Below are 15869 nucleotides of genomic sequence, written 5' to 3'. Positions count from 1 at the left end.
ACTACTGAAGATATGTCTGAAGAATGTAGGAACTTTCGCTCCACTAGGTGCCCCGTTATCACAGTTATGACCGTAGGGAGGAGTAAGTTTTGATATTGATTATTTTCGGACCGTTGTTTTAGCATAATCATGAATACGATAAGCATTGCAAATGTTGTAACCACTTTTTTGTTGGGAGCAGAATGAAGTCGTGAATAATTTTTCCATCCCAGTTTCAATACCTTGAATCATATTTTGTTGTTTTCTAAATTCTAGAGTTAGTATTTTGAAGCAGAATTTGTGAAACTGTTTTAAGGACTACGTATGAATGCTCTATAGTGAATTGTTATTTTCTCCTATTCCGACTCTTCAAACTAAATTAATTTTAAAAGAATAATTTGAAAATTGTATTATATGTTCTACAATAATGAATGACCAATTAGTGACATTAGGAACTTAATTGCGTCAACAGCGCATTCTATTGGTAGCACAAGCCATTCACAAAACACCTTGATTGACTTAAATAAACTGCTTACTGGTCCATATAGATGGGTAAAATTCAGTTTCCTTAGTCAATGGTTTCAGCTAAAGTTAAAATTTACTTTATGAATAACAGATACTAAATCGTGTTGCTTTTTCATACAATTCTTATAGGAGCGAATAAACAAATATCTATAATTTAGCAAGAGTAAGGTATATAAAATACGACAATGTAATACATTACTCCAAGAAATCATAGTTAATTTAAAACTAGACGCAAAATAAAAAGGTAATAAAGGAACATAGATAGAAAAAAGAAATTAACAGATCAAGAAATTAACTGGTTTCAATTAAAGTAAACAATTTCGATGGACCAAATTAGGCTCAGCTCCCCTAGGACATAAATTGACTCTTTTCGATTAAAATTACACCTTTTTTCCTTGTGATGAAAAATAGTTTTCGTCATATAGCAACATTCTTTAACAAACTAAATTATAAAATGAAAACCTTTTCATGTAAAGATACAATGTTACAATTACTTTCAGCTTGTTTTAAAATTCTGCTAATGCAAACAAACAGCTGTTTAGTAAGTGATTCAATGATTTCGTCTATCGATATGTTGAGCTATTGACAAGAATGCAACAATAAGCTACAACCAATTTAATCAATCGATATACGTAATTTATATTTTTAAGATTGCTTACAACTTTAGTTTACAACAGTTGACTTATGCTCCCTAGGGACTAAAATGCTTTCCAATCCCTAGGGTTCAAAATAGCTACTTTAGGCCCAAAACGCATGTATTAAAATCAGCTGTTTTTGCTGCAGTATGACGAAAAGTTAATTTATACAATTTATAGCGTGCAACAAAGTTTTACAATTGAGTTAACATAAGTTACCGTGTTATGTTTGTGGAGAAAGTAAGGGATGTGGTTAGACGTGCCTGAGATGCTATGATGGATGGGTGTACAATTATATCCATTACTTTGTTTTCCCTGAGAATCTCGCTACAAAGTAGAGAATAAGTAGAGAGCTTGAGTTGTTTACTTATAATATTATGAATCAGAAGTATTTCATTGAACTGGACTGAAATTCCAGCCCAAGTCCAGGTAACATGGACACGGTTAAAACAAAGAAGTAATCGTGTCCTTGATTACCCAATACTTCTTAAATGAAATAAATATTTCTGTTTCCATGAAATATGAATTTTTGTCTTGTAGTATTAAAAGTGTGCTCAGTATTTATATTTTAGTTGAGTATTTCACAGTTAGTTAAGCTATGTAAAATTCAAAATAAAAAAACTGAAAATTCATAATTTTTATTCTATCTATGGTTTAACGAAACCTTTGCTTAGAAATTGAATTAGCAAAGATTAAACTTAAATTTATTGATATAATCAGTAAAAATAAAGAAGGCTTAGTATTCTTATTTGTATTCTTTTCTCAGACAACCTTTTCTTGTGGTGATTTTTAAAATTGCTAAATTTGTAAAAAAACATTTGAGGGGTTAATTTTTTTTCATTTCGTTTCTTTCTGTTTAATATTTAAACAGTTTTTAGTATAAAATTAACGTTCCTTTCTGCATGGAAATATTGGTAAAGAATAACAACGTTATTGTCTAACAAATTCTGCTTCCCCAGGGCAGGACTCATTTACACATCAAAACTCGAGGCAAGCGAAAACCCCACTTGTGGTTAATTAACTTCCCTTAAGGGGTTTCAATTAAACCCTTAATGAATATTTTTAATATCCAACAAAATACTTTAACGTATGGTTGGTTGGTTGAAATTAATTTTTAATAAAATAAAATTACAAAAATGAACATTATTTATAAACGTGTAGAAAATTTATAAAATATTACCTACATACTTAAGGTTGAAACTAATTAAATGGTGGATTTCAAAATGTACATTCTTTAAACATGTAACAAATTTACAAAAGATCATATACATAAGGTAAATTATAACATTAAAATACTGTAGACCTGTGTGAGAGATAGAGAAGATATATTTGGAATAAAAGTGTATTTTTCAAAATAATTATAAAAAACCTCTACTGATATTTTGCCACACCTGTTTTACATGTATGTTTATTAACATATCAAACAAAACGTATAAAATTAATATGATATAGAAATTTTGGAATGAATGAACCCTACAACAAGTAAGTAAGAACATGGTTTGGTGATAATAATATCCTCAAACTAAGGACCGCGAAGATACCACAACTATCACTCAATTACGTCACAACCATGATCAAAAATCACCCCTGATAACAATGCACCTGTTGTACTTTCTCGATACAGTAGATAACATGACCTTTCTCTTCTCAAGGTCACTGCTCTGTCCTTTCTCCTACTTTCTGTCGGCTCCGAACCACGATAATCTTCATATTTATCTTAGGCGAACCGAGTTTATATGATCAAAATCTTGAGTGTGATTTTGAGCCCAATGCCAAAACGGCTATATGAGTTTCCCTAATACGTTGGTGATTTTTGAGCCTTGGATATTCTTAGAGCTTCCGTAGTGGATGCTTTATTTAATACTAAAAAATGGCGACCATACGAATGTAGTTATTTAACCAAGTAAGAATGGAGGTGAGTGTAGGATGAGTGGCGTTATCTTGTAGTCTTGTTAGTGACTACAGTCTAGTTAGTGTAGTCTTGTTAGTACGTCCAGAGTGCACGCCGATTCAGATTCAGATTCCGATTCAGATTTTCGGTGGCAGGAATGGCACTTGCCCGCACTTGCATTCAAATGGAAGTGCAGTCAAATGAACGTTTAATATGCCAATTCTATAAGAAATCGTATATATTTGGTACATAATAATTAAGATAGAACAGATTATATGTCTTTCCATGACGAAAATTACCGAAGGTGTGTACATGTACACTGCACACAACTCGCGTTATGATTAATAAATTTGCAGGTTTTATTCAATCATAATTTATGACAATACATTATTAATATTAAACAATCATAAAACTGAAGGCAGAAACGTGTACACGTAGATCCGAAACATCCTGTTTTCCAATTACTATATTTTCAGGAAAATTGTCGTCTTTTCACAGTATTGTATAACTTTAAACATGCCATTATAATTGGTCCAGAAGCGGGTTATTATTACAGTTGATACTTCGCCAATCAACCAATGGTATTCACAGAAAGTTTAATGACGAGCTTGCCATTTAAACTTCGTCTAGCTTTATAACTGTCATCAAAGTCTCATCGCCTGTTTTACAATATGACATTGGCTCTTGGGAATTGATATTTTAAAGTGATCCTATAGGTATTCATATATAAAGCCCAAAGTACCCATGAACTTTTGAGAAAACTACAAGTCACACCCCCATAAACCATATACTAAAATATTAGTAGTGTGAATGAATAAGAATAATTTTGATGTATACTAACGATTATTTATTATTTATACTAACGACGATTTTATATACTGTTCTATAATAATACTGTAGTCTATATTATAAAAAAAAACTAGTGAATGAATTTAAATAATAGTTAAATAATAGCAACTTAAGTGAGCAAAACACAAAACAGCAAGGGGCAACACCAAAAAAGTTGTTGTGTTATTTTAATTTTTTGAAATTTGTTCATCAGGATTTTTTTAAATATGTTCTGTAAAAGAATTATGTTAATCGGTAATCAATAGGCATTTTATATGCAGTTTTAATACTAGACCAAAACTAGAACTAAGGAATGAAAGCCTTATGCATATACCACCTAGTTCATAAAAATGTTATTACAGCAAAAGTAAATATATTCACAATTAACTAACACAATACACCATTGAAATAATCCAATTGTAGACTTTAGATAATAGCATAATAATATGTATGATATATGATTGTACGTGTACGTCATCATTTTCAGAGATGTAAAGTTGACAGAGAGTGAGCGATTGGTGAATCGCGGACTTTGGTCACCAAGGTCCCGGGTTCAAATCCCTTCAATAACCAATAGATTTTATCGATTGTAATACACCCACTAATCGATTAAAACCCACTAATCCTAGCCTGAAGTCATGTTAAATCACTTTCGAGCTAGAGCCCAACATCCAAGGATATGAAAGGTGGGACAATACTTACATCTCTCAGCAGGTCTCTGAGTCGGTCGAGTCGGTCCTCTTGTCCCCTGGTTGGCAGATACCTCCCCTCCGTGATGGCGGCAAGGGTGAGAACCAGGCACAGACATACCACTACCACAGGCCGAACTGCCATCTGCAATACAGGAAAGTCAAAAAAATAAAATTTGTAACACCAAGAATTAAATTTCCCAGCCCCGAACCTTTTTTAAATTTTGATACTAAATCGACAACTTTAGAAGATAAATCTTGTAAGTGGATTTTACTATTGCCATTTTACTACGAAATAATAATTGTATACGTTATAAAGAGAAAAATCAGATTTTGGTATACAAATAATTAGGCCTAACCAATAAACAAATCTTTGATGACAAATGCTGTGACTTTTTGCAATGCTTATTTTATTGACAAACAAAATCAAAGTAGACAATACTATTGTAACTTGAAAAATCAATAAGGTTTTGTGCTATAATTAGTTTAAATAAGCAGATTCACCCCTAATGTAACAACACTTTTCTTCAGAGTGTTACAATTATATTCGCCATTATTCAATTGACATCAACATTTCTTTGTCACTTTCAGTATTCTGTTCATGAAAATTCTGTTTTAAAAATCGCTTTGTTTATCCCTATATAAATTCCAAAGTACCCATGAACTTTTGAGAAAACTAAAAGTCACACCCCCATAAACCATAAACTTAATATATTTGTCATGACGAGAAACCTTGCGGATAAATATCCACTAATTTATAAATTGCCCATTAAGGTCGTAATTCCTTTCTAAGGGGACCTTTCCATATGCATAATGTTAAAAATGTCTCAGCTGTACTTATTTAATTGTTATTCTTTCAATTTATTACCTTATTACAATCTGATGTGATTATTTGTTTGTTTACTGTATTCTGTTTTTTTTTTTTTTAGCTTAAACCAACCAATAGTTTTATTATACTTATAAAGTCAAACGGGGTGAAACCCGTGGGTAACAGCTAGTTCTCTTTTGAAAACACAATGGCTTAATGGATTATTGTAGAAAGTCAGAATTGTGTATATATCAGAAATTTTTGTTGTTCCATTCCAATAATACACTACCTATTTAAGATCACAAAACGGCACGAATCTCCTGTTTAAAATATCGATAGTTCCTTAAAAATCATAAACTATTTAACATTAAGGTATTACAAATTTTAAATAGTTTATGATGTATACACATGAACTTCCATAACAAGTTCTAATGTATTCAGTACGATAATAAACAGAAATGTATGTTTTAATGTATTCAAAAGAAAAATTATTGACACAAACACTGTTAAGTGACGTTTAAAAAACACAAGCCAATATTATTTTCAGAACGAAACTAAGCGACGTAACAAGGAATAAAGTGGTGTTGCATCATACAGTTTGATTGCACAGTTACAGAGTCCAGTGTAGTTTATATGCATGCGATTCACCGCGATTTATTGCAGACCACCAGTTTATAGTTATAAAAGAACTTCAGGGGCAAAAATCTTTTACCATAAAGTAACCCTCTCAGGGGGTAGTAGCTTTTCTGCTTATCATAATTTGCATATAAGTTAAAGCGCTTCGTTAGCCTAAATAATCTGTCAGTGTCCTCCTAAGAACGAAAGTACTCTATAAAAATTGTATGTTATCTAGTTGTTGTTTAGTGTTGGATCACTTAAAGACTCTATGCAAGATTAAGATGGAGACTCCACCTATGTGCGTATTTTAACCCAAATATGAGTGAAGGATGAGTGTACAATGGTGTGAGATGATCTGTGTAGTTTTGTTAACCATCAGCGGTTTCACTAGCCTGGATCAATTATTTAAAGCCCAATGATCACGAACAGCTAGGTCCATTTTTGAGCCACCAAAATGTTACTGACTTTTCTCCGAACGGGTGACCTATTGTTTGTTAGGCGAGCACTTTAACCAGTTATTCTATGGTGTTGATTGTGAGACTCTTCTTTCTTTGGTGTCTGGTCCTTGTGGTTGGTTGTATTTAGACCCGTGTCATACATACATACATATATATATTGTGTGTGTGTGTGTGTGTGTGTGTGTGTGTGTGTGTTATCTATTTTTTTTAACAAGCTGTTATCAGAGCCCACGTGCCTAAAAATCAATCAATGTAAAATGTATACATTTTCTTATTAAAATAATGTTTAATAACGCATGAATCTAATTGATACTTTTTTTATTGATTAGATGAATACTTAATAAGAATATGGATTATTTTATGCTAACCTACTTAATAAAATATTTTACATTTGTATTATATACTAGTTTATGAAGTGATTGTGCTCTTCATGAAATGGAAAATATCGGTTACCAACAGTGCACCTTTTTTTATATATTCTAAAACTATTAGACTAAATTAATGAATGGTTTGATTTTTTTTTTACAAAAATAAACAATTATCATATATAAAAACCATAAAGAACTAAAAATACTCCATTACTAAAAATAGTTCAAATCGATTTTCTTTTGATATCATTATATTATATTGTTCGAACTCAATGTGAACCCTTTAACTCGTCCTTGATTGTATCAAAGGGTTCATATGGAGGTACTAGTATTTGTAAGCAAGAGAATACTAGCAAGAGAATTTTATACCCAACCAAGAATATAAGTTGTTACTCCTCTGAGAGTGCTTACGGTGTTTTTTAATCAAAGGAGAATGTCCTTAAGGCTTACATATTTTAAACGAGGGTTACTATTTATTTGGATAGTGAGTTGAAGAATTTCAAATATACAAATTATATTTGTTCAATATGTGATAAATTTATGTTTAGCATTTATTGTGTGCTTGGATTTTTAGTTTTATTTCTTCAGCGGGGTTTTAGATTTGCCATTACACAGCTTTAAAAATCAATGGAAACCCATTAAAACCAATTTTTGTATTAGTGTACATAATATATCGTTTCTAGAAGACTGTATTTTTTATTGTGGTTGATGAGAGGTCTAAAGTAGACGTTTTAATAGCAACACAGACAGACCAAATGAGGTTTGTGCCCATGGGGTTTGCGCTGGAACGAACCCTCATTTTCGCGTTAAATACCTTGTGGAATCATCAGCTTGAGTGCCCACTCTTCTTCCTTATTGAGGTAATCATAACATACTTAAACAATTATCAACTTATTAATGATACCACTGTATTCCAATTGTTTTAGATTATCTAAAGCTTATGTTTTGAGTAACTAAGTGTGCTTTCGTTTAATTTCTTTTAGCGAATTTCCCATTTAGGAAATAAGCTTAACGTAGTACTCATGGTAAGACCTGGACCCGGGACCGATTAAATTTTTTTGTTTTGAGGTCCCTAGAGGGCAAAACACCATCCGTTCAAATGTATATATGTGTCCGTTCCCGCGATAACTCGAGCAAAATTAATTTTCCGATATGGATGATACCAACGTGTAACCCTACGTTTATGTGGAACGAGTTTGCGAACCAGCATAATCTAACCAAGGGAACAGGGGTTTATGGGGGAGAAATTGGTTTTTCCCATTTTTGGTCCTAAAAACAAATTGGACTGAAATTGGATTGAAATTTCTTTTTAAACCGTTTTGTAGAGCTTAAAAAAGAAATAATTTAGTATATTGAAGCTCTGTTGTATGCCCAATGGTCACGGAGAAAATTTAAAAATAGAGTAATTTAAAATGTTATTATTCATGTTATTCTTATGGATAAAATTAAAACTGTTTAGTTTACTTTTTTATGAATATATGTTGATAAAATTTGACAAAGGATATGGTTTTGTGTATAGCACAAAATAATAACTTTATCTGTCAACCAAAAATATTAACTTTAGTTAAGTTTCAATATTGTTTTTTTAATATTTTTGGGTACATGGATTATTGATTCTTAAACTCATGGCTATATGACCCCTAAAATGCCATACGAGTAAATCCCCACTAAAAACTGCATTTCCTATATGCATTCATAACAAATGTGTGAAGATGAAGCATTGTAAATTAATGTTTAGTAATATTTAGTTGCATTCTAAATATTTAACGAAATAAATATAATAAGTATCAATAATAATATTTAATAATAATAATGTTTAATTTGCGTAAATCGTTTACTATAATTTATCAATAAACAACTGATATTAACAAATGTTTGAACCAAAAACTAATCCTGTTGGACCTGTTACGATGAGAAAGGCATTGGTTTTAAAAGGATAATTTAAGTTGAGTTGAGTTATTTTAGTCGTAAACGTTTTTCATAAATGCGCACCTGGCTTAAACAGTTTGTTTGGCTTATGGATGTGGGTTAGCGGTTTACTACTGGGCAGTTAAAAAGATACATGTACATAATCGTTTACCGTACACAGATTATCTTGGTTTTAGTATGTATAATTTCTATATCAGTAAGTAGAGGCAATATGCCGGTTTAAAGGCACTTGGGGCACGTTTTCCCATAAGAAATAACATGGGATCATTTTTTGGCCACCAAATCCAAAAATCCTGATCTTTGCCTAAATATCCCTATATAATTGTTAAACCTTATTTCTTACTTATTCCCCATAAATATATTCGATATTAAGCTAAAAAAGCTATTTCTTATATTTATTGACCCTTACAAGTGTAAATGTAGAGTAGAGGCAATATAGGGGTTTAACGCCACTTTAGGCACGTTTTCCCCATAAGAATAACATGGTGAGCTTTTTTTGACCACTTTTTTAAAAATCCAGCTCTCGGCCTATACAAGCCTATATAAATGTTCAATACCATTGTACAACTCCATTACTATTTCAAATCCACATGCATTCACATGTATATTCTCAAAATCATCAACTTGACAGTGCGAGGTTTGTACGCGAACTCGGGCGTGCTCCCGGCTCTTGGCGCGCTCCCTTGGACATCCTTAGTGGAAATCCATGAATTCTGGCTACTTGGGAATCCAAGCCATTTGACATATAATAAATCACCTTTTCTCCTAATAACCTTTTCTATCAAATACATGTGTGGTGAGTGCTTCAATACTGTTGAAAACCAGCTGAAAGTATAACTTTGGTTTTGTTTAAATGAGTTGCTATGGTTACCTAACAGTTCATTCCTGGTTTATATAATTCATACACTTATGTTTTTGTCATGCTTATTAAATTCTATTTTCTATCAGTTTCTTGAATAATTTTATCATAAAAGTAACAAAAATAGTTAAAGAAGAACCTACTTCTTCAGTGGTGACCCCGACGTGATCATTTTTTTACCAAAATTTAGCAAAATTGCAATGTCTACTACTCAAGAAGGTAACTCCCTAGAACGAATTACTGTGAAGATTCCACAATTTTGGCCAGCAGATCCTGAGCTGTGGTTTGCGCAGGTCGAGACCCAATTCTCCTTGGCTCGGATCACATCTGATGAAACAAAATGCTTTTATGTTTGTGGAAATCTTGATGCTAAATACGCTGCTGAAGTGAGAGACATCCTCACAAGACCACCAACCGAGGGAAAATACGAAAAACTGAAAACAGAATTGATACAACGCCTAAGCTCTTCACAGGAACAGAAGACCAGACGTCTCCTGGAACATGAAGAAATGGGAGATCGAAAGCCCTCGCAGTTCCTCAGACATCTTCGTGCTTTGGCTGGTACCGTTGTACCTGACACTGTGCTGAAAACTCTGTGGTTGAGTCGTCTGCCTTCATCAACTCAAGCCATTTTAGCAACACAAAAGTCGTCTGAGCTTGATGCACTAGCCGAGTTGGCTGACGCCGTGCTTGAAATTAGCCCGCGTCATCAAGTTACAGAAGCAGCTGTCCCTACTAACAGTCCCAACTCTATGGAAGTAATGATGGAGCGACTGACGATCCTGATGACATCTAAAATGGGCGAAATCGTAAGCACTCTTCAGCACGACATTTCAACTATCAAAGAAGATCTGCGGAGTAATCAAAGTCGTCGTCCAACATGGAGTTCAAGTCCGGTTCTGCGATCAAGATCACGCTCCAAGAGCACGACAAGAGACGGTGTTTGCTGGTACCACAAGCGATTCGGTAATGCAGCTACTAAGTGCACCAGGCCTTGCAGTTTCCAAGCCAACAACTCGGGAAACGATCTCGGGAGTCTCTAATGGCGGCCAGCGACTCCTCCGAACTACAGACATCTCGCCGCCTCTTCGTCACAGACAAGGTAACAAAACAACAGTTCCTCATTGACACTGGAGCAGATGTTTGCGTCTATCCACGAAAAATGCTTTCAGGTAAAATACTAAAATCTGACTATACACTATACGCAGCAAACAACACCGAAATTGCCACTTACGGGTTGCATACCTTATCTTTGGACCTAGGCCTACGCCGAGCATTTGTGTGGCGTTTTATCATAGCTGATGTTGCCAAACCGATCATTGGAGTTGACTTTCTTCATCATTATGATTTATTAGTGGATGTTCGACGTCAGTGTTTGATTGATCAGGTAACCTCTCTCGTTTCCACTGGTCGCGCAACATGCTCCAATTTGGTAAGTGGTATTAAAGCAATAAATGCAAACCAACCAAATGTCTACATGCAGCTCCTCCAATCATATGCGTCCCTTATTCGACCGGCAGGTAAACCTTCTGTCCCTGTCAAACACCAAACAGAACACCATATCCAGACAACCCCAGGACCGCCAGTCTTTAGCAAACCCCGTCGTCTAGCCCCGGACAAGTTAAAGTTAGCCAAAAAAGAATTTGAGGTTATGGTCCAGTTAGGTATAGCTAGACCTTCTTCTAGCAGCTGGTCATCCCCTCTTCATATGGTTCCCAAAAAAGGAGACGAATGGAGACCATGTGGAGACTACAGAGCCCTAAATGCCAGAACCATTCCTGATCGCTACCCTATTCCTCACATTCAGGACTTTTCTCTAAATTTGCATGGTAAAAAAGTTTTCTCTACTATAGATCTTGTTCGTGCTTACCATCAGATCCCTGTAGCTCCTGATGACGTTCATAAGACTGCTATAACAACACCTTTTGGTCTTTTCGAATTTCCTTTCATGTCTTTTGGACTTTGCAATGCTGCCCAAACCTTTCAACGTTTCATTGATGGTGTACTCAGTGGCCTAGACTTCTGTTACGCTTACATTGATGACATTCTCGTAGCTTCAGAATCCGAAGAACAACACCTCATTCACTTACGACAATTGTTTGACCGCCTATCCTCTTTCGGAGTCTTTGTCAACCCAAGTAAGTGCAACCTAGGAGTTCCCATGGTTAGTTTTCTCGGATATCAAGTTTCCGGAGAAGGGATAAAACCCTTACCTGAAAAAGTGAAAGCTCTTGACTGTTACCCCAAACCAAAGACTGCAAAGGAATTAAGAAGATTCACTGGTATGCTAAATTTTTATCGTAGATTCCTACCCCATTCAGCGTCCCAGCAGAGCACACTAAATGACCTTCTGAAAGCCAATCTAAAAGGTAATATGCCTATTAATTGGACTACAGAAAGTGAACAAGCTTTTGAAACTTGTAAAAAAAGCCTCAGTGAAGCCGTTATGTTGTCTCACCCTGCACCGAATGCCTCACTTGCAATCTTCTGCGATTCATCAGACTATGCTGTAGGAAGTGTATTGCAACAAAAGGTAGGACAAAACTGGCAACCACTATCTTTCTTTTCCAAAAAGTTAAGTCTAACTCAACAGAAATACAGTACTTATGACAGAGAACTAACAGCAATTTATCTTGCCATTAAGTATTTCAAACATATGCTAGAAGGAAGACAATTCATAATTTTTACAGATCACAAGCCTCTGACCTTTGCTTTCCGTCAAAAACCTGATAAGTGTTCTCCAAGACAGTTCCGTCACTTGGAATATATTGGACAGTTCTCAACTGACATTCGCCACGTTTCTGGACAAGAAAACGCAGTTGCAGATACCTTCTCTAGGATAGAAGAAGCCACTGCCTCCTTAAACTTCCAGGCTTTGGCAGAGTCTCAAGCTCAGGATGAAGAACTACAACACTATTTAGAAACAGAATCCAACCTAAAGCTCAAGCAAGTGCTGCTACCAGGAACGGAAATCTCACTTTATTGTGATGTATCTACTTCAAACCCCCGTCCTTTTGTCACAAAACAATTTCGAAAAAATGTTTTTTACAGCTTGCACAACCTGTCTCATCCCGGGATAAAGGCATCCACAAAACTGGTTAGCCAACGTTTTGTTTGGCCTTCAATGAAATCGGACTGTCGTTCTATGGCTCGCTCCTGCCTCTCCTGCCAGAAGTCAAAGATAACACGTCACAGTTCAACCCCAGTTGGTACGTTTGTTCCACCATCTTCTAGATTCGAACACATCCATATTGATCTAGTTGGCCCATTACCTGTTTCGGAAGGTTACAGGTATTGTTTGACTTGTGTTGACAGATTTACACGTTGGCCTGAAGCAGTTCCACTTGAGAACATAGAAGCTGAAACTGTAGCTCGTGCATTATTCACCAACTGGATTTCAAGGTTTGGAACGCCACTGCGCATAACCACAGATCAAGGTCGACAATTTGAATCATCTCTTTTCCAGCAGTTAACACAGTTAACTGGATCAACACGTCTGCGAACGACTGCCTATCACCCTGCTGCCAATGGACTCGTTGAACGCCTTCATCGACAACTCAAGGCAGCCATAAGGTGTCACACAACAGATCGTTGGACCGAAGTATTGTCAGTGATACTGATGGGGATCAGAGCTGCGTGGCGCGAAGATATGCAAGCTTCCTCTGCAGAACTCGTTTACGGTCAACCTCTACGACTTCCTGGAGAGTTTATGACGCCCAGCCAAGATGGACATCAATTGGATCCACAAAACTTCGTAAAGAGCTTACGTCAGCACTTCAACAACCTGCGTCCAGTCAGTGGAACTAGACATGGTGCGAAGACGCCATTCGTTTTTAAGGACCTCGCTACATGCACACATGTCTTTGTGCGGACTGACATCCCCAAGGGAGCTCTCGAACCCCCATACTCTGGCCCTTACCCTACTATCAGCAGAACCACCAAGACTGCCGTTGTGGTGATTAAAGGCTGTAATGTCACGGTATCCATGGATCGACTCAAACCGGCATACTTTTGGTCCGAATACAAGAACGATGGATATGCACCAAATAGGACAGAAAGCAACAAATCAAGCATGGATGATCCTGATGAGCATGGATTAAAACCTGCGATTAAGACAAAATCTGGAAGACATGTACGCTTTCCTGTACGATTTCAAGTATCATGATTTACTTAAATTAAATCATTAGCAGGGGGGTACTGTGGTGAGTGCTTCAATACTGTTGAAAACCAGCTGAAAGTATAACTTTGGTTTTGTTTAAATGAGTTGCTATGGTTACCTAACAGTTCATTCCTGGTTTATATAATTCATACACTTATGTTTTTGTCATGCTTATTAAATTCTATTTTCTATCAGTTTCTTGAATAATTTTATCATAAAAGTAACAAAAATAGTTAAAGAAGAACCTACTTCTTCAACATGTCTTTATATTTGGTCTTTAACAATTCCTCTGTATAGAAGCCTCCCCTGATTATATTACCATTTTCATCTTTCAAGATATAAGTCACAGGCTTGGTATTCTTTACTTCTGCTATTGTAAATAGCTCCCCTGTCCAATTCGGGGTATATCCTTTACTAAAAACATGTTTATACTTTGAAATCCTTACGCTATCACCTACCCTATATCTTGCCTTTTTAACTTGCACTACTTTAGAAGTCAACCTCTCATGCACATATTTACTGTTCTTAATATTCACTTGGTTAGGCTTCATTCCTATAGATCTATGCACCTTATTATTATATTTTCGAATTAACTTTGGAAGTAAATCCAACCATTTATAACTCCCCTGAGCACTAAATTCTCTATATAACCAATTCTTTAAAGTTCTCTGAAACCTCTCCACAATTGCAGCCTTAGTTGTAGAAAATGTGTGATAGTGATTAATATTTAATTTTTTCATTAGTTTGCTAAAATATTGATTAAAAAATTCTTTTCCATTGTCGGATTGAATGTTTTTAACCCCCTTGGGTAGAATGGTTTTAATGGCTTCTGTAACCACCAACCCTGTCTTATTTTTTAGCGGAGCAGCATAAGCTTTTTTAGAAAATGTATCTATTAAAGTTAAAATATATTTATTGCCAGAATTCTCTCTAGCATAGTTTTGCATATCAATTAAATCTATTTGTACAGTTTCGTTTATACCTAATACTTTAAAAGACCTTCTAATGAAATTCTTTCTTGCAGGCTTATGAAGTTCGTATGCAATTTCATTCATTTTTTATAACATCATTCTTTCCTTGTACTGTAAATATATTACCATTAGCCCCAATCAATAGATTATCTTCCATTCTTTTAAATACATAGTTTTCTGGTATATATGGTCTGTTATCTATATACTTAAATCCGCTCAAAGATGTAGGGTCGGCAACTAATAAATCAGGATTGTATTCCATCAAATTAAATTTTCTTCCTGCATATACAAATTTTGATCCATCATAATACATAGCTTGTGACATTAAACAAATATCATCTAAATATTCCCCCATTGGCAGATTTCTTATATATTGTTTTTTGGCATCCCAACATTTTTCTTTTTTATCAAAAGTTATAGTCTGTTCTTTTGTAACACAGTCAGTGTCATCAACGGCAGGTTTAACACGTACTAACCTTTTATTATTAAAATCCCAATAGCCTGCTTCCATTTTTGGAACTTGTGAAACATTCACAGCATCTTTACTATCTGTACCTTCCATCAAATTGCTAAGTTTCTGTTTCTTAGCATTCCAAACACCATTCTCTGATTCTAAAAATTCATAATTATTATCGTCTTGTACAAATTTACCATCTTCTTTTCGTATTAAAGTCTGTTGTAAAGTGGGCACATCATTTAAACTTTCACCCTTTTCGACATTAGTAATTTTCTGTTTCTTAGCATTCCAAACACCATTTTCTGATTCTAAAAATTCATAATTATTATCGTCTTGTACAAATGTACCACCATCTTTACGTTTTTATTCTTAGATTCTAAAAACTCATATTTAGTTTTACCTTGTAAAAAGACATCACCTTTTCTAGTTAATGTCTGACCCAAAGTTGATACATCATCTACAAACTCCCCATCTTTAACATTACCAATTTTACGGTTTAAACAATTCCAACTATCGTCTTGTAAATTTAAAGTAGGTTCATTACTAGCCCTGGGTTCTGCAGGCTTATTATATGGATTATATAAACGATAAAATTTATCTATAAACATATTTTTATTTAATAAATAATTCCACTTTCTCTCAATTCCTCAATAATGGAATCTATTTCATTATCCACTCCTGAGTTACCGGCTTGG

At 34.8% G+C, this 15869-nt stretch overlaps 2 protein-coding genes across 2 annotated transcripts in view; one reads left to right on the top strand and one right to left on the bottom strand.

Annotated features, from left to right (window-relative positions):
- LOC128990179 (uncharacterized) overlaps positions 1-15869 on the bottom strand; it is a 94136-nt gene that overhangs the window by 52761 nt on the left and 25506 nt on the right. Inside the window, exon 2 of the mRNA XM_054412462.1 lies at positions 4561-4692. Coding sequence (XP_054268437.1) covers positions 4561-4692 — 132 coding nt within the window. The remainder of the gene's footprint in view (positions 1-4560; positions 4693-15869) is intronic.
- LOC128989298 (uncharacterized) lies at positions 9788-10630 on the top strand. The gene has a single exon (XM_054411177.1). It carries the CDS (start codon positions 9788-9790, stop codon positions 10628-10630), a length of 843 nt encoding a protein of 280 aa, XP_054267152.1.

The sequence above is a fragment of the Macrosteles quadrilineatus genome, unplaced genomic scaffold, assembly GCF_028750875.1.
Source record: "Macrosteles quadrilineatus isolate MER2022 unplaced genomic scaffold, UCM_ALF_1.0 Scaffold_3__2_contigs__length_128488019, whole genome shotgun sequence".
Lineage (NCBI taxonomy): Eukaryota > Metazoa > Arthropoda > Insecta > Hemiptera > Cicadellidae > Macrosteles > Macrosteles quadrilineatus.
Note: the sequence above shows the minus strand (reverse complement) of the source record. Positions and strands in the feature narration are given on the sequence as shown.

Excerpts from the sequence above, each read along its gene's own strand:
- LOC128989298 (XM_054411177.1), top strand. The coding sequence starts at position 9,788 with ATGTCTACTACTCAAGAAGGTAACTCCCTAGAACGAATTACTGTGAAG.